Consider the following 19,978-nt stretch of genomic DNA (forward strand, 5'->3'; position numbering starts at 1 on the left):
GAGACTGTGTCCAACCTGCTTATCTTCATCATCGATCATATTTATTGAGCACTTACTGTGTGCAGAGCACTGTACTAAGCGCTTGGGAAGTACAAGTTGGCAACATATAGAGACAGTCCCTACCCAATAGTGGGCTCACAGTCTAATCTTGTACCCCAGTGTTCAGTGCAGTGCTTGGCACATAGTAAGCGCTTAATAAATACCATTAAAAAATAAATCTAGAAGAGGTCCGTTCCTTAGAGTAGGACCCAGAAGCCGTTCCCAACTTGGCTTTGGAGGTAGAGGAGGGGATTATGGGAGAGCTTTTCTGAAGGTACCAAAGGCCCCAAAAGGAGGCCCTCCAGGAGAACAGGTCGCCCCGGATCCCAAACCAATCAATCCATCAATGGTATTTACTGAGCGCTTGTGTGCCGAGCACTGTACAAAGCACTTACGATCCCTGCCCTCATCTACAGCAGTACCCACCCAGGGTTGATGCTTTGGTGTTGATTCTAGCATCTTGAAAGGAAGTCCGGGCTGGGCCTTTTTTGAGGCATGAGTGGAAAATGTAGCAGAAGGAGGAATAAGACAGAGGCTTTGCATCTTTTTCTTCGCTCTTGGGATCTCCCACTCTTGTTGCTTAAATAAAAAAGCCCCTCTATCTTGCCGTGTTCCCTTTCTTTCCAGGGACGACACCTTCTCTGACACACTGAGTCAGAAAGCGGACAGCGAAGCCAGCAGCGGACCGATCGCAGATGACAAGTCTTCGTCCAAGGACATGAACTCTCCGACTGAGCGCCACCCCGACGTGTATTTAGCCAGGTAAAGTGTGCCCCTCCCTCACCTGCAGGCCGCCCCCCCTAAACAGGGAAGGAGTCAGGAGCAGCCAGCCCGTCCTGGCACCCCCACAGTGACCTTGGCTATCTGCTCTGCTCTATTATATGAGGAGTGATGTGGCCCGTGGAAGGAACACGAGGCTGGAAATCAGAAAGACCTGGGTTCTAATCCTGCTATATGACCTCGGGCAAGTCACTTAACTTCCCTGAGCCTCAGTTTCCTCATCTGTTAAATGGGGATTACATATCTGTTTTCCCTCCTCTTTTCCGTGGCCTAGTGGATAGAGCACAGGCCTGGGACTCAGAAGGACCTGGGTTCTAATGCCAGTTCTTTCACGCATCTGCTGTGTGACCTTGGGCATGTCAGTTCACTTCTCTGGGGCTCAGTTACCTCAACTGTAAAATGGGGATTAAGACTGTGAGCTCCACAAGAGACAGGGACTGTGTCTGACCTGGATTAGATTGTGTCTACCCCAGCGCTTAGAGCACTTAATAAACGTTTAACAAATACCTTTATTATTACTAAACACTGTGCTTAGTACAGTACTTTGCACAGAGTAAGCGCCCAATAAATACGATGGGGATGATGATTATCATTAAACGTGAGCAGCAGCATGGCCCAGTGGAAAGAGCCCGGGCTTGGGAGTCAGAGGTCATGGGTTCTAATCCCGGCTCCGCCACTTGTCAGCTGGGCGACTTTGAGCAAGTCACTTCACTTCCCTGGGCCTCAGTTCCCTCATCTGTAAAATGGGGATTAAGACTGTGAGCCCCCCGTGGGACAACCTGATCACCTTGTAACCTCCCCAGTGCTTAGAACAGTGCTCTGCACCTAGTAAGTGCTTAACAAATGCCATCATTATTATTATTATTATTATTATTATTAAATGCCATCCTCCCCGTTGGTCTAGACAAAGAAAACGGGGCGAGCCACCCCCTACCGCAAGGCGTCCTGGCCGGCCCAGCGACGGCCACTGCCCCATCCACCCGCCGCACTCCCTGTCCAACTCATCGGCCGACCTGGCCGGGCACTGCAGCCCCCGAGCGCTGCTGCAGAACCGCAGCCTCAACAGCGACAGCCCCGAGAGGAGGCGGAGGCCGGCCCACGGCAGCAGCCTCACCAACATCAGTCGCCATGACTCCCTGAAGAAGATCGACAGCCCGCCCATACGAAGGTCCACCTCCTCCGGCCAGTACCCGGGCTTCAACGACCACAAGCCGCTGGACCCCGAGACCATTGCTCAGGTGAGGCCCTGGGTGCCTTGCGTGGGGTGGGGGAAGAAGGGTGGGCCTGTTCTCCGGGCCGGAGGCATGGAGGACAGTGGTCCTGTCCGCCCTCAGGTCGGGGGCATGGCGGCTGTTGGCCTCGTTTCAGCAGGTCTGTCCCTGGTCTGGGGACATGGGGGCCATTGGTTGGGTTTCACTTGGGGAAGCCATGTGTCATAATGGCTAGAGCCTGGACCTGGGAATCAGAAGGTCATAATAATAATAATAATGATGATGATGGTATTTCTTAAGCACTTACTATGTGCAAAGCACTGTTCTAAGCGCTGGGGAGGTTGCAAGGTGATCAGGTTGTCCCACCGGGGCTCACAGTTTTAATCCCCATTTTACAGATGAGGTAACTGAGGCCCAGAGAAGTTAAGTGACTTGCCCAAAGTCACACAGCTGACAGTTGGTGGAACTGGGATTTGAACCCATAGCCTCTAACTCCAAAGCCCGGGCTCTTTCTATTGAGCCACGCTGCTAATCCGGCTCCTCCACTTGTCTGCTGTGTGGCCTTGGGCAAGTCACTTCACTTCTCTGGGCCTCCGTTACCTCATCTGGAAAATGGGGGTGAAGACTGGGAGCCTGATGCTGGACAGGGACTGTGTCCTGTCCTATTTGTTTGTTCATTCATTCAGTCCTGTTTATTGAGCGCTTACTGTGGGCAGAGCACTGTACTAAGTGCTTGGGCCCCCACTGGGCCCCCACAATGGCCCCCTCGTCCCCCTCTCCATCCCCCCGTCTTACCTCCTTCCCTTCCCCACAGCACCTGTATATATGTATATATGGTTGTACATATTTATTACTCTATTTATTTATTTTACTTGTACATTTCTATCCTACTTATTTTATTTTGTTGGTATGTTTGGTTCTGTTCTCTGTCTCCCCCTTTTAGACTGTGAGCCCACTGTTGGGTAGGGACTGTCTCTATGTGATGCCAATTTGTACTTCCCAAGCGCTTAGTACAGTGCTCTGCACATAGTAAGCGCTCAATAAATACGATTGATTGATTGATTGATTGGGAAGTACAAATTGGCAACATATAGAGACAGTCGCTACCCAACAGCGGGGGAGACAGACAACAAAACAAAACAAGTAGACAGATTTGTATCCACACAGGTGCTTAGTACAGTGCTTGTCACATAGTAAGCACTTAACAATAACCACAATTATTATTCTTTATTATTATTATTATTATTATTACTTGGTCTGCGCTCAGGTCGGGGGCATGGGGGCCATTGGTCGGCTTACTCACTCATCCTATCCCACCTGGATTACTGTATTAGCCTCCTTGCTGGTCTCCCAGCCTCTTGCCTCTCCCCGCTCCAGTCATCATTCAATTCATTCATTCACTCAATCATATTTATTGAGTGCTTTCCATGTGCAGAGCACTGTAGTAAGCACTTGGAGAGTACAATTCGGCAACATATAGAGATGGTCCCTACCCAACAGCGGGCTCACAGTCTAGAAGGAGGAGACAGACAACAAACAAAACAAGCAGACAGGTGTCAATACCATCAAAATAAATAGAATTATAGATATATACACATCATTAATAAAATAGAGTAATAATATGTACAAATATGCACAAGTGCTGTGGGGAGGGGAAGGGGGCAGGGCAGAGGGAGGGAGTGGGGGGGATGGGGGGGAGCAGAGGATAATCAATCAATCAATCGTATTTATTGAGCGCTTACTGTGTGCAGAGCACTGTACTAAGTGCTTGGGAAGTACAAGTTGGCAACATATAGAGACAGTCCCTGCCCAACAGTGAGCTCACAGTCTAGAAGGGGGAGACAGAGAACAAAACCAAACATACTAACAAAATAAAATAAATAGAATAGATATGTACAAGTAAGATAAATAAATAAATAAATAGAGTAATAAATATGTACAAACATATATACATATATACAGGTGCTGTGGAGAAGGGAAGGAGGTAAGATGTGGGGGATGGAGAAGGGGACGAGGGGGAGAGGAAGGAATGGGCTCAGTCTGGGAAGGCCTCCTGGAGGAGGTGAGCTCTCAGTAGGGCCTTGAAGGGAGGAAGAGAGCTAGCTTGGCGGATGGGCGGAGGGAGGGCACTCCAGGCCCGGGGGATGACGTGGGCCAGGAGTCGACGGCGGGACAGGCGAGAACGAGGCTCGGTGAGGAGATTAGCGGCAGAGGAGCGGAGAGTGCGGGCTGGGCTAAGGTTAAGGGGGGACTCAGTCTGGGAAGTCCTCCTGGAGGAGGTGAGCTCTCAGCAGGGCTTTGAAGGGAGGAAGAGGGAAGGGGAGAAGCCCCCTCCTTCCTCTCCCCCTCCCCCCCATCCCCCCGTCTTACCTCCTTCCCTTCCCCACAGCACCTGTATATATGTATATATGTTTGTACATTTATTACTCTATTTATTTTACTTGTACATATCTATTCTATTTATTTTATTTTGTTAATATGTTTGGTTTTGTTCTCTGTCTCCCCCTTCTAGACTGTGAGCCCACTGTTGGGTAGGGACTGTCTCTATATGTTGCCAACTTGTACTTCCCAAGCACTTAGTACAGTGCTCTGCACACAGTAAGCGCTCAATAAATGCAATTGATTGATTGATTGATTGAGGAAGAGAGCTAGTTTGACGGATGTGAGGAGGGAGGGCATTCCAGACCAGAGGTAGGACGTGGGCCAAGGGTCGACGGCGGGACAGGTGAGAATGAGGCCCTGTGAGGAGGTTAGCAGCACCAGAGGAGCGGAGGGTGCGGGCTAGGCTGGAGAAGGAGAGAAGGGAGGTGAGGTAGGAGGGAGCGAGGGGATGGAGAGCTTTGAAGCCAGTAGTGAGGAGTCCATACTTCACTCTGCTTCCCAGATCATTTTTCTACAACACCGCTCAGGACATGTCACCCCGCTCCTCAGAAAACTCCAGTGGTTGTCCATCCACATCCCCATCAAACAAAAACTCCTCACTATTGGCTTTAAAGCAGTCCATCACCTACTCTACTACAACCCAGCCCGCACTCTTCACTCCTCTCATGCTAACCTTCTCTCTGTGCCTCCATCTCGCCTATCTGGCCGCCTACCCCTGGCCCACATCCTGCCTCTGGCCTAGAATGCCCTCCCTCCTCAAATCCTCCAAGGCAATGACTCTCTCCCCCGCTTCAAAGCCTTATTGAAGGCCCATCTCCTCCAGGAGGTCTTTCCTAACTAACCCCCACTTTTTTCTTCTCCCACTCCCTTCTTCGTCACCCTGATTTACTCCCTTCGCTCTTCCCTCTCCTTCCAGCCCCACAGCATTTATTTCTGTATTTTATTTATTTCTATTAATGTCTGTCTCCCCCTTCTCTGGACTATAAGCTCATTGTGACCAGTGAATTTGTTTATTGCTGTATTGTACTCTCCCAAGCAGTTAGCATAGTGCTCTGCACACACTAAATGCTCAGTAAATACAAGTGAATAGATGGATGGATGAATCAATTAATTAATTAATTAATGCCCTCAGGTCAAGGGCATGGGGGCTGTTGGTCCTGTTTCAGTTAGTCTGTCTTAGGGCCAAGGGTATGGGGACCGTTGACCTTGTTTCTAGAAGCAGCATGGCATAGTGGCTAGAGCAGGCCTTGGAATCAGTAGGACATGGGTTCTAATCCCGGCTTTGCCACTTGTGTGCTGAATGACCTTGGGCAAGTCACTTCACTTTCCTGAGCCTCAGTGACCTCATCTGTAAAATGGGGATTGAGATTGTGAGCCCCATGTGGGCAGACAGGGACTGTGTCCAACTGGATTTGCTTGTATCTACCCCAGCACTTAGTACAGTGCCTGGCACATAGTAAGCACTTTGCAAATATCATAATTATTATTACTATTATTCAGCTGGTCTGGGGTCTAGTCTGGGGGCCTAGAGGCCATCGATCCACTTTCACTTGATGTGCCTTCAAGTCAGGGAAATGGGAGGCCGTTGATCTTCTCCTTGCCTGGGACAATTGGCCCAGTTTCAGTCAATCTGCCCGTTGGCCAATCAATCAATCAATCAATCGTATTTATTGAGCGCGTCCCCTGTGCAGAGCACCATCCTAAGCTCTTGGGAGAGTGCAATGTGACAGACTTGGCTGACATATTCCCTGCCCACTACCACTGGAATCAGTTCCTTCATGGAAGTTTCTCAGTCCTGAATAGCAATTAATAATAATTATAGTATTCGTTAAGCAAATACTTTGTTACTATGTGCCAAACACTGTACCAAGTGCTGGGATAGATTCAGGATAATCAGGCCAGACACAGTCCCTGTCCCTTGAGACTGTGAGCTCCAAGTGGGACAGGGACTGTGTCCAACCCAATTTGCTTGTATCTACCCCTGTACTTAGTGCAGTGTCTCACACATAGTAAGCGCTTACCAAATACCATAATTATTGTTATTATTATTATTTATATGGGGCTGTAAGTAGGAGGGAGTAGGATTTAACCCCCCTTATATGGATGGGGTAATAATAATAATAATGATGGCATTTGTTAAGCACTTACTATATGCAAAGCACTGTTCTAACCACTGATAATAATGATGGCATTTATTAAGCACTTACTATGTGCAAAGCACTGTTCTAAGCACTGGGGAGGTTACAAGGTGATCAGGTTGTCCCACACGGGGCTCACAGTCTTAATCCCCATTTTACAGATGAGGTAACTGAGGCACAGAGAAGTGAAGTGACTTGCCCAAATTCACACAGCTGACAATTGGCAAAGCTGGGATTTGAACCCATGACCTCTGACTCCAAAGCCCGTGCTCTTTCCACAGAGCCACACTGTGACTTGCCCATGGTCACGGAGCAGACATGTATTGTTATTATTGTTGTATTGTCCTCTCTGAAGCGCTTAGTACAGTGCTCTGCACATAGTAAATAAATAGAGCAGGATAATAATAATAGCAAAATAATAATAATAATAATTAAGGTATTTGTTAAGTGCTTACTATGTGCCAAGCACTGGGGCAAGATACAAGGTAATCAGACTGTCCCACATGGGGCTCACAGTCCCCATCCCCATTTTACAGATGAGGTAACTGAGGCACAGAGAAGTTAAGTAACTTGCCCAAGGTCACACAGCAGACACGTGGCAGGGCCGGGATTAGAACCCACATCCTCTGACTCCTAAGCCAGGGCTCTTTCCACTCTTTCTACTAAGCCATGCTGCTTCCTGGGATGCTTCCTGGGATGGCTTCCCAGTACAGTGCTCTGCACACAGTAAGCACTTAATAAATACAATTGATTGATTGATTGATTCCCAGCAGCGGGTCAGCACGGCCCTGACAGAAATGGAGGTGTCCCCAGCTGGAAAAAGTGGCAGGGGGGAGCCCCTGGTCATCCAGGATGGCCGCAGAAGCCCTGACTCTTTTGTCCCGTTGCCCCCGGACAGGATATTGAGGAGACGATGAACACGGCTCTGAACGAACTGCGCGAGCTGGAGAGGCAGAGTTCGGCTAAGCATGCCCCGGATGTGGTGTTGGACACCTTGGAGCAAGTGAAGAACAGCCCGGGACCCGCTGTGCCCCCGCCCGAGGCCCTGATCCCCCTCCATGGTGGCGGCGGCGGCAGCGGTGGTGGGGGACCCCGGGTCGGTGACCCCCAGATCCGCCGGAGCGCCAGCTCTTCAGGCGACGCCATGAGTACGTTCAAGCCCACTGTGGCGCCCAGGATGGGGGTACACCTCAAGCCCCCGGCACTTAGGCCCAAACCCATCGTTCTTCCAAAAACGAACCCCACCCTGGGACCCGCACCTCCACCTCAGGGCCCCACAGACAAGTCTTGCACAATGTAGGCCCCGGCCCGGCCCCGGAGGAGAAGCAGGAGGAGGAGGAGGAGGAGGGGGCCGCGGAGTCGAGGAAGGAACGGAGCCAGGGGCGGCTCAGAGATCTCCCAGCGGCCAGTAGTTTCTGTCTAGAACTGGAGATACTTTGGCTTTTCTATGTTCTTGAATGTAATGTCTGAGACTAGCTACGTTAACGTGGGCATTTGTATTTTGTATTTTTTGGTTCGTTTTTCAAAAAGGAAAAAAAAATACCGGACATTCCGACGTGTCGTTTGGAAGGCGATAGAAAAAGCGTAGACTTACTTGAAGACTCGATGCTGCACCATTTGTAATAAAAGCAAAACAGATCACAAAATGGCTTCCCCCCATTGTACAGTACTTCACAGTCGTAGCGGAACGGACCCCAGGAAGTTTGGGGAGTCCAGGGGAAGGAGTCTGGTGCATCTGACCTGGGCGGGCGAGGTTCTTCTGGCCTCGGCTGGGCCTGTGATGGACGGGTATCAGAGGTTTGATGTGGGGATCGGCGATGGAGAGCAAATCCTCCTCCCTACTCAGACCCAGCGCTGACCCCCTGCCTTAATTCAGAGGACCCCACCAATTACACCAGCCCCTCCCAAGGGCCAAGACCAAGGCTTGTTGCTGAAGTGGATGAAGGAAGATTCTACTTCCATTGGCTAAGAGGAACCTGTGGACAGAGAAGACCGAGATTCATCAGACCTCAGGGCTGGGAGGATATCCGTCGGTCGATCAATGGTATTTATTGAGCGCTTACGGTGTGCAGAGCACTGTACTGAGCGCTTGGGAAAGTAAATATAAGAGAGTCGGTAGACACGTTCCCTCAAGGATCTTACAGTCTACAAGAGGAGCTTACAGTCTACAGGGACATCCATCATCTCATCCATCCATCCATCCCTCCCCCCTCCACTCAAACCATTCCAGAAAGGAAACACCCAACCTCGATTTAAAAGGCTCAAGGGATTCCATCCCCCTCTTGCTAATTATTATTCCACTGCCCTACAGTGCCAACCTTCCTTCTAACCCCAATCCCTCATGTGGCAGTTCGAATCCATTCCCTTCACCACTGGGGAGGTAAGGCCAGCCCCCCTGGGGAAGTCGATAGACTTGCCGCTGGTCACTAAATTCCACCTCTGTCTTCTCTTTCCTCCCCCGCCTCTGGCTGAATAACCCCAGCCCCTCACAGCTTTCTTCCTCAGTCTTACTTCCCAACCCTTTATGCTCCTCATCTGAGCCTCCCCACTGTCTTCTGTTGAGGAGCTCATTCGTTTGTTCAGTTTTATTTATTGAGTGCTTAGTGTGCGTGAGGCACATAACTTGAACCCTGGACTCTGGAGGGGCAGAAGCAGTTGTCGGCATAGTGAAGGGAGAGCCTCGCAGCTCCTTCACACCGCCTTCTGCACAACCCCATAAAGAGTTTGCCGTCTGTAAACTCCTGGGCTAAATTGCTGACGCGCAGTCATCTTTCCGTCCACTCTGACCCCTGGATCATTTTCTGTCATTCGTGCTCAAAACCAAACCCTTTCCATCTGGCGTTTGGGCCATTTGTTTTTCCTTCCAGGGCTACTGCCCTGTAATTATCCTTACGGAACCCAGTTCGGTGGGCTCCTGACCATCTGGATTCTGGTGGTGTTTTCCCAGGCGTTGCCTCCCCTCCTCCCTCTACTCCCCATTCCCTGTTTCCCAGCCCGCTCTGCCTCCTGAGTTAGCTTTAAACTCTCCTTCAGTATCCAGGTCGGCGGCGAAATTGTTGCTCAGCGCTGACCTCAGGAAGCCACCCTTTGGTTCCCAAGCTGAGCATCCATTCACAGAACCCTCCCCCATGATTCTAGCCAGTACCCAGTTTGTTCCTGAGTGACCCAAGAGAAGGAAATGAAAGTGGTGCCCAAATCCGATTAGATGCTGCCTCTCGTCCCCTCCAGGTGAGACCGGGGAGTTCTGATGTGTCAGACGGGATGGATCCTTTACCCTTGACTCTAGGCTGGTGGCTACCCCCATTCCAGGCCTCATCGAGGTGTTGGCAGATTGAGTCTGGCATGGCACCTAGGATTTTCCAGTTCTCCAAGTTTTCCTGAATGTTGCCTCATCTCCAGTCACCCCTTATCATCACTATTAAGTCCCGTCAAGTCCTTTCTGATTCATAGCGACTCTCAGAACATACTTTCTCCAGAACATCCCGTCCTCTGCCATATTTCACAATTTTTTAACTGTTCTTCTGTTATTGTTGTTATGGTCTCTATCAATCTAGTCAGATAATAATAATAATAATGATGGCATTTGTTAAGCGCTTACTATGTGCAGAGCACTGTTCTAAGCGCTGATCTTCCACATTTTCCCTGGACTTTTCCTAGCATTAGTATCTTCTCCAGAGAATTTGTCCTCCTGATTATGTATCCAGAATATGCTAATCTAAGTCGAGTCATTTGGCCTTCCAAAGATCCCATTTACGCTATCCTCTGGTGGCCTTCAGTTCCTCCTCCGACCCCGGGCCCAGCCATCCCCTGACCTTGATCAGAGCTACAGGATCCCGGTTGGCGAACTGACAGAGTGTTCCGCTCAATGTTCTGCTAGCCAATTGCTCCTTGGTTCAGGCCTTCTGCTCTCAAGTTTGACTTGCTACCTTTCCAGTCCGAGGGTCCTGGCTCCCGGCCCCCCTTCCACTTCATGTGTTGAATCAAGGCAGAGGGGTCAAAGCAGGATGTGACTCAGCCTCTTTGCTTCCAACTGATCTCAGCTCCTCCTGGAAAAGGAGACATTTTCTTTCTGCCTTTTCTTGCTCCCCGTACATTGGAAGGTTGCTTTTCTCGTCCCCTTTTTATCTGTCAAAAGCAGGACCTCATTTTCTGCTCTAGTTTCTCCAACCCATGTACTGCCAGGTCTTAATTTCCTTCTTGCTTCTTTCCCCTTCCCATTGGTAGCTACTGTGTTGGGGAGAAGGGGTCCAGTTGCCCGTGCGGAAGAAGACGGCAATTCCGTCTGACACTCGGGGACCACAGTGAAGGCTCATGATGTCCTTTCCATTTTGTTCCCTTCATTTCTGTTCTCATATCGCTCCAGGGACTTTGCTATTCTTCATCTGGAGAGCGGCCCAACATCATTAAAGAGGAAAGTAGTGAATCAAAGAAATCATGCCCGTCTCACCTCCCCTCCTCTCCTCCGCAAAAGGGTCCGCTTCTAGGGAGAGAGAAGGCCCAGGAGGGATGCAAGAGGCTCAATTCTCCTTTGCACATGTTCTTATGCAGAGGCCCGGGGACCTACAAAGGAAGGTTTCTTTGTAGCCTGCCCATCCACCCAGAGACCAACTTGGATCTCCTTGACTTTCTTTCTACTTGCCTGCTGTTGTGAGTGGAGAAAGATGAGGGGACGGAGAGAAGGCCGTGAGGGAGAATAAAGGGAAACGTGAACCAAACGCCTGGGAATCCAGCGGCCACATCTTCAAGGGACCCATCCCTCGCCAGTTATCTAGCATATTGAATGGGAAAGTAAGGTCTCAGGTCAAGGATTGTAGTGGATGCTGATTCTGGAACGATAAGACGTCTCCATGTACACAGCACGCTCAGTCCCAGCAGACACCTGCCCTTTTTTGCACTGTTCGAGCATGTCAGAGTGCTTTTCCAGAATTGTTTCTTTAAGAAAGGTAGTTCTTTGCAGACATCAGAGCTCAGCTGCCTCAGCTTCTTTCATCCATTGTTTTTTCTGGGTTCCAGCTCCAACGTATAGTACTTTTACACATCATTTCCCAGCTACTATGTTCTTTCGGGATATTTCTCGGTTCTTCCGGGCTCATCCTAGAATGATCTGTAGGGGGTTTTGATTTAGGCCACCTTATCTTGTGGCCTGGATAAAGTTTCCACTGACTAGCATCTCTGAAAGCAAATTGGCTTTGGATTATATTTGTCTTTACACATCGTTCCAGTAGAGCTTTGCCATTCTTCCCCTTGGAATGACTCAAGTTGTGCTGCTCATTAGAAGGAATTCAAGTTTAATTAAGAAGCATGAGGGAAGGATTGTGAGAATCGACTAGGAGCTCAATATCACCTCAGAAATAGGAAAAATCTCCCTCAACCCCCACCCGCCCCACTTTGGCGGTTTGCTGGTGAAGTAAGCATTTGTCGAATCTATTAATAAGGTCTGTAAACCCAGGGTAGATGCAAGCTGCCAGCTAGCCTAGAAAGAGGATTTTAGAGTAAGACTTTATGGTGAGGCTCATCACATCATCCGTAAACTCTGCAGGTCACGTGGCGTAGCCAAGTTCACTCAACGAAGGGCTGTTGTGAGGGTTCAAAGGGTTCCTGAATGCTTCTGCCCCGGAAGCTGTGAGGCATCTCTGTCCAAGTGTCTCCGGAGGCCTGCATCCTGCAAGTGGGACAGTAAACTTCCCAGTCATTGTCCAGTCCCCTGCCCCTGGACCGTGACTGGAACCAATAACCCCGACCTCTGGATCAAAGGTCGATCCCTGAGCCAAGCTCTCAGCTTTCCTTGGACTACCCGTCCAGTTCCAAAGGGAGGCTTGCGTGAATTCACACCTGTAGTGAGATGGGTGGAACCAACTGGAATTTGAGCTTTCATTTTCATGCACTTCTAACCTAGTATTCCTGTCAGTTTTTTGAGGTTTTTTTAGCTAGCCGATGTGGTATGATTGCGATGGATTACTGGTGTCTTTAAATTGCATAGGGAATTTTGTATGTTTAACTAATTGTACTGGACTCCATAATGCTTAACTTAGAAACTGTTAGTAAAAGAAAATATTAGAAACCGGGCATTGGTGAATGCCTCCCCTCCCTCCTCCCCGCCCCCCCTCCCCCCCCGTAGAGCCTTTGCACCAGTTAAATGTGTAGTTTTGGTGGTTATTATAGATATTTAAAGTGTAGTAGGTGGATATGTAACAGGAAAGACTGATTACAACTACAGACGTACTTAAGGGGAACTCCTGCAACACCTAATTAAATCAGTATTGTCCTTTACTGTCAGTTTGATCAATTGCAGTACTGGTAGCTTCCTGCTTGTTGACTGTTACCTAATTGTGTCAATGTACATCTGTAGTATGTACATGTGAAAGTGCCTTTAAAATTTTAGAGGAGCTTTAGTCTTGCTCTGTACTGTTGCATTTCCATTCCTCTCTCCTTCTTTTCCTTTTCTTTCCTTTCCCCTTCCTTTCCCTTCCCTTAATTTTTCCCCTTCTTTCCCTTTCCTCTGTGTCCCCATCCATCTTCCCCCTTCTTTCTTTCCCTTCAACCTTCTTACTTCCCTTCTCTTTCCTTTCCTTCCCCCTTTCCTTCCCTTCCCCTCCCCTACTTGCCTTCCCTTCCCCACTCTTCCCCTTCCTTCCCCTTTTTCTTTCTTTGCTCTTCATTCCCACCCCTTTCTTTCCCTTCCCCTTCTGTCCCTCTCTTCCTTTTCCTTCCCTTCCCTTGCCCTTCCTTCCTCTCCTGTTTCCTCCCCTACCTTCCCCCCACTTCGTTCCCTTCCCACCCTTCCTTCCCCACTCTTCCCCCTTCCTTCCCCTTCCATCCCTTTTTCTTTCTTTGCCCTTCATTCACCCCACTTTCTTTCTCTTCCCCTTCCTTCCCCTCCTCTTTCCTCCCTTCCCTTCCCCCCGAATTCCTCCCCTTCGCCTCTTTTCTCCTCATCTTGGCCCACGCCACAGCAGCCTTCCCCCTCAGCTCTTGTATGGCTCCTTGCCGGCGTGCCGTCCTGCCCTGCCCTCCTCTCAGGGGATTGGGCCTTCCCTCATTCCCCTGCCCCATCTCCTGTCCCTCCAGTCTCCGTGGCTATGACACGGCTAGTGGCCGCAGCCACCCCATCGCAGCTGCCGAAGCCGTGGCCACCCACCGCTGCACCCTCCCTCTCCCCTTGTGCCCCCCGTGCTGTCCCCCCCAGGCTCTCATCCGCCCGTTTCCATTCCTTCCCTTCCATTCTCAAAGAAAGGAATTAAAGGTGGAGAATTTCACGTTCTGAGAAAATGTACTGTTAATCTGTGGTGACGATGCACTTTGATGTATAGTACTGTACACTTTGGCATGTACCGTTAAAGGCTTCGATATACATTCAGGTTTGTTCCTCGTAGTGTACCTTTCTAATAAAGAAGATCGTTCCATCCACCTTTGTCTGGTTGCCGTTTGATGTGATCCCCCTGTGATATTCTTTGTCACGTTTCCCAGAAAGCTTGGTTGTCCTGACTGAGGAGAGGCTTTCCTTTCCTACATCTCATTTTCACCTCAAGCCTTTTGCTTCTCGGTAATAATAATTTTGGTATTTTTTAAGACCTTACTATTCATTCAATTGTATTTATTGAGTGCTTACTGTGTCCAGAGCACTGTACTAAGCTTTCTATGTGCCAGGCACTGTTCTAAGCACTGGGGTTGACTCAAAGTATTCAGTTTGGACACAGTCCCTTCCTGACATGGGGCTCATGGTCTTAATCCCCAATTTACAGATGAGGTAACAGAGGTCCCGAGAAGTAAAGTGACTTCTCCTGGGTCACACAGCGGACAAGGGGTAGAGCTGGAATTAGAACCCAGGTCCCTCTGACTTCCTTCGTTCACAGAGCTGCCTCCTTTGTCTCTGCAGACAAGACCTTTCCCAAATACCCTCACCATCAGAGGAAAAGGAGTCCTTGACCTTCTCTACTTCCCAAACCCAGTTCTGTTTTAGGGTTCACGCTTGTATAAAGCAGAACAGCCTTTAGTCAATCAAATAATCATCTTAATTGAGCATCTACTATGTGCAGAGTGCCTGAGGGAATTCAACAGGGAATTTATAATCCAGCAGGGGAAACAGACACTAAAATAATTTACAGATAAATAGTTCACAGAATAGCCTCTTCCCTTGCAGTTTCATGAGCTTCATTGAGACCGAGCTGCCTGTAATAATAATAATAATAATAATAATAATAATAATAGCATTTATTAAGCACTTACTATGTGCAAAGCACGGTTCTAAGCACTGGGGAGGTTACAAGGTGATCAGGTTGTCCCGCAGTCTTAATCCCATTTTACAGATGAGGTAACTGAGGCACAGAGAAGTGAAATGACTTGCCCAAAGTCACACAGCTGACAATTGGCAGAGCCGGGATTTGGACCCATGACCTCTGACTCCAAAGCCCGGGCTCTTTCCACTGAGCCACGCACTGAGCCACTATAATATATAGATGCTAACTGATGAGTTTTAATTCAATCAGTGATATTTATTATTTATGGTATTTGATCAGTATTTAGATCAGCATTTAGTATCAGTGCCAGGCACTGTTCTAAGCATGGGGGCAGTAGCTTGTATCTAGTCCATGTCCTGCATGGGGTTCGCAGTCTTCATCCCCATTATAGACTATAAACTTGTCTCTAGACTGTAAACTCAATATGTACAGGGAACATGTCTGTTAATTCTGCTGTATTGTACTCTCCCAAGTGCTTAGTGCAGTGCTCTGCACATAGTAAGCACTCAGTAAATACCATTGATTGATGAGGGAATTGAGGCACAGAGAAACAAAGTGACTGGCCCATGGTCACACACCAGACAAGTGGTGGAGTCGGGGAAACTTCAAAGACTCCATCCTCTCCTGGTCCTCCTCTTATCTCTCCAGCTGTTCATTTTCAGTCTCCTTTGCGGGCTTCTCCTCCCCGTCCCATCCCCTTACTGTAGGGGTTCCTCAAGGGTCAGTTCTTGGTCCCCTTCTGTTCTCTATCTACACTCACTGCCTTAGTGAACACACTCGCTCCCATCAGCTTCTCTACGCTGATGACACCCAAATCTATATCTCCGCCCCTGCTCTCTCTCCCTCCCTCCAGGCTCGTATCTCCTCCTGCCTTCAGGACATCTCCATCTGGATGTCTGCCCACCATCTAAAAGTCAATATGTCCAAGACTGAATTCCTTATCTCCCCTCCCAAAGCCTGCCCTCTCCCTGACTTTCCCGTCACTGTAGATGGCACTACCATCCTTCCTGTCTCACAAGCCTGCAAGCTTGGTGTTAGCAGCGTGGGAAGCATCAGCAACACGTTTGGGAAGCAGTGTGGCTCAGTGGAAAGAGCCCGGGCTTTGGAGTCAGAGTTCATGGGTTCAAATCCCGGCTCCGCCAATTGTCAGCTGTGTAACTTTGGGCAAGTCACTTAACTTCTCTGGGCCTCAGTGACCTCATCTGTAAAATGGGGATTAAGACTTTGAGCCCCCCATGGGACAACCTGATCACCTTGTAAGCTCCCCAGCGCTTAGAACAGTGCTTTGCACATAGTAAGTGCTTAATAAATACCATCATTATTATTGTCATTATTATTATCCTCGACTCTGCTCTCTCATTCACCCCTCACATCCAACCTGTCACCAAAACCTGCCAGTCTCACCTCCGCAACATCGCCAAGATCCGCCCATTCCTCTCCATCCAAACCGCTACCTTGCTGGTTCAATCTCTCATCTTATCCCGACTGGGTTACTGTATCAACCTCCTCTCTGACCTCTCATCCTCCTGTCTCTCCCCACTTCAGTCTATACTTCATTCTGCTGCCCGGATCATCTTTGTGCAGAAACGCTCTGGGCATCTCACTCCCCTCCTCAAAAATCTCCAGTGCCTGCCTGTCAACCAACGAATCAAGCAAAAACTGCTCACTCTCGGCTTCAAGGCTCTCCATCACCTTGCTCCCTCCTACCTCACCGCCCTTCTCTCCTTCTCCAGCCCAGCCCGCACCCCCTGCCATTGCTAACCTCCTCACTAGGCCTCGTTCTCTCCTGTCCAACCGTCGACCCCCGGCCCACGTCCTTCCCCTGGCCTGGAATGCCCTCCCTCCACACATCTGCCAAGCTAGCTCTCTTCCTCCCTTCAAAGCCCTACTGAAAGCTCACCTCCTCCAGGAGGCCTTCCCAGACAGCCCCCTTCTTCCTCTCTTCCTCCCATCCCCCCCGGCCTACCGCCTTCCCCTCCCCACAGCACTTGTATATATTTGTACAGATTTATTACTCTCACTTGTACATATTTACTATTCTATTTATTTTGTTAATAATGTGCATTTTGCTTTAATTCTATTTGTTCTGATGATTTTGACACCTGTCCACATGTTTTGTTTTGTCGTCTGTCTCCCCCTTCTAGACTGTGAGCCCATTTTTGGGTAGGGACCATCTCGATATGTTGCCGACTTGTACTTCCCAAGCGCGTAGTACAGTGCTCTGCACACAGTAAGTGCTCAATAAATATGATTGAATGAATGAATGAAGCTGTGTGGCTCAATGGAAAGGGCACAGGCTTTGGAGTCATAGGTCATGGGTTCAAATCCCAGCTCTGCCAATTGTCAGCTGTGTGACTCTGGGCAAGTCACTTCACTTCTCTGGGCCTCAGTTACCTCATCTGTAAAATGGGGATTAAGACTGTGAGCCCCACGTGGGACAACCTGATCAGCTTGTAACCTCCCCAGCGCTTGGAACAGTGCTTTGCACATAGTAAGCACTTAATAAATGCCATTATTATTTTTATTATTGTTACTATTATTATTATTATTATTACCCAGGTCCTTCTGAATTCAAGGCCCAAGCTCTATCCAGTACGCCATGCTGCTTCCGCATTATTGAACCCTTACTGTTTGTAAAGCCCTGAACTAAGGGCTTGGGAGAGTACAATATGACAGAGTTGATAAAAACATTTCCTACCCTCACTGAGTCTACAGTTTAGAGGGGTGAGCTTATTCTGTTCTTTCTCTTTGTGTAGCGTAATAAGAATGACTCTAGCCCTGGTTGAAAAGAAAGGGAAACTCTTTTATATAAAGTTGGTCAGATGGTTGAAGGGTTGAAAACAGTATTCTGTGCAAAAGAAAATAACATTTAGGGAAGAAAGAAAAATGTGCCTTTGTAATGAAGTGTTTGTGTGTGGGAGGGTGGGAGGTTATGCTTCCTGAATCTCTTTGGTATTGTGCACTGGAGTCTCTAGATGATGAAGAGGGAGTTTAGAAAGTTCCCAAATGGCCAGTTGGCATGAACTCTTCTCCAGGGCCCTGGTTCAGACCCTAAAAGCCACTCACTCTTGCTTTAAGATAACAATTAACCAGCAGCCTTTGATAATAATAATAATGATGATGATGGTATTTGTTAAATGTTTACTATGTGCCAACCACTGTTCGAAGCACTGTGGTGGAAACAAGGTAATCAAGTTGTCCCACGTGGGGTTCATAGTCTTAATCCCCATTTTAAAAATGAGGCACAGCGAAGTTAAATGACTTACCCAGAGTCACACAGCAGACAAGTAGCCGGGATTAGAATCCACGACCTCTGACTCCCAAGCCATTGCTCTTTCCACTAAGCCACGCTGCTACTTTAATCTGGTTCTACTTCAGGGGACCAGGCTTCTTGCATTGGCTAGTAAATTGGCTCCTTACTCTTTGGCTACAAACCAGCACTTACCTACAAATCTCCCAGAACTCCCTCAGAGCAAGGTCATTTCGGGCCCAAGATTCACTCCATGGAACTGTGCCCCAGTCTGGGGGAATGATGAGAGTAGATGGGAACGGTAACATGGTTAGAGAAGCAGCGTGGCCTACCGGATAGACCATAGGCCAGGAGGACCTGAGTTCTAATCTCAACTCTGCCATTCATCTACTTTGTGACCTTGAGCAAGTCACTTCACTTTTCTAGCCCTCAGTTCATTCTTTCACTCATTCATTCAGTCGCATTTATTGAGGACTTAACCGTGTGCAGAGCACTGTACTAAGCACTTGGAAAAGTACAACACGGCAAAAAAGTGCCATTCCATGCCCGCAATAAACTTAGAGGCTAGAGTAGGGGAGGCAGACAACAATACAAATAAATAAAATGACAGATATGGACATAAGTGCTGAAGGGCTGGGAGCGGAGAAGAGCAAAGGGAGCAAGTCAGGACGACGCAGAAGGGAGTGGGAGATGAGAAAAAGTGGGGCTTAGTCTGGGAAGGCCTCTTTAGGAGGAGATGGGCCTTCGATTAGTGTCCGACCTGATTATCTTGCATCTAGCCTGACGATTAGTACAGTTAGTGGAGCACAGTACCGCAATTACAATTATTGTGATCAGCAACCTTTAACCTTGGCATTTCCCCTGACTCCTCGTTCTCCTTCAACCCACATATTCAATCTATCACTAAACTCTATCAGTTCAACCTTCACAACATCACTAAAATCCGCCCTTTCCTCTCCATCTGAACTGCTACCATGTTAATCCAGTGATTTATCCCATCCTGCCTGGATTACTGTACCAGCCTCTTTGCTGACCTCCCAGCCTCCTGTCTCTCCCCTCTCTTGTCCATCCTTCACTCTGCTGCCCGGATCATTTTTCTACAAGAACGTTCAGTCTGTGTCTCCCCACTTCTCAAGATCCTCCAGTGGTTGCCCATCCACCTCAGTATCAAACAGAAACTCCTTACCAACAGCTTTAAAGTATTCAATCACCTTGCCCCCTCCTACTTCACCTCACTACTCTCCTACTACAACCCAACCTTAATAATAATAATGATGGCATTTATTAAGCGCTTGCTATGTGCAAAGCACTGTTCTAACCTTATACTCTTCGCTCCTCTAATGCCAACCAAATAACTGTACCTTGATCTTACCTATCCAGCCTGGAATGCCTGCCCTCTTCATATGATAATAATAATAATGGTATTTGTTAAGAGCTTACTATGTGCAAAGCACTGTTCTAAGCGCTGGGGAGGTTACAAGGTAATCAAGTTGTCCCACGGTGGGCTCACAGTTTTAATCCCCATTTTACAGATGAGGTAACTGAGGGACAGAGAAGTTAAGTGACTTGCCCAAGGTCACACAGCTGACAGTTGGCGAAGTCGGGATTTGAACCCAGGACCTCTGACTCCAAAGCCCGGGCTCGTTCCACTGAGCCACTCCTGCTTCAAAGCCTTATGGAAGGCACATCTCCTCCAAGAGGCCTGTATATATGTATATATGTTTGTACATATTTATTACTCTATTTATTTATGTATTTTACTTGTACATATCTATTGTATTTATTTTATTTTGTTAGTATGTTTGGTTTTGTTCTCTGTCTCCCCCTTTTAGACTGTGAGCCCACTGTTGGGTAGGGACTGTCTCTATATGTTGCCAATTTGTACTTCCCAAGCGCTTAGTACAGTGCTCTGCACATAGTAAGCGCTCAATAAATACGATT

The 19,978-nt window shown here is 48.4% G+C and overlaps 1 protein-coding gene across 2 annotated transcripts in view; it reads left to right on the forward strand.

Annotated features, from left to right (window-relative positions):
* Positions 1 to 8,241, forward strand: part of SRGAP1 (SLIT-ROBO Rho GTPase activating protein 1) — a 333,891-nt gene extending 325,650 nt beyond the window's left edge. For both annotated transcript variants that reach the window (XM_038766001.1, XM_038766002.1), the window contains exons 20-22: positions 667 to 801; positions 1,724 to 2,057; positions 7,449 to 8,241. In XM_038766001.1, coding sequence (XP_038621929.1) covers positions 667 to 801; positions 1,724 to 2,057; positions 7,449 to 7,850 — 871 coding nt within the window. In that variant the 3' untranslated portion in view covers positions 7,851 to 8,241. The remainder of the gene's footprint in view (positions 1 to 666; positions 802 to 1,723; positions 2,058 to 7,448) is intronic.
* Positions 8,242 to 19,978: the final 11,737 nt, after the last annotated feature.

This window comes from Tachyglossus aculeatus, chromosome 2, assembly GCF_015852505.1.
Source record: "Tachyglossus aculeatus isolate mTacAcu1 chromosome 2, mTacAcu1.pri, whole genome shotgun sequence".
NCBI lineage: Eukaryota > Metazoa > Chordata > Mammalia > Monotremata > Tachyglossidae > Tachyglossus > Tachyglossus aculeatus.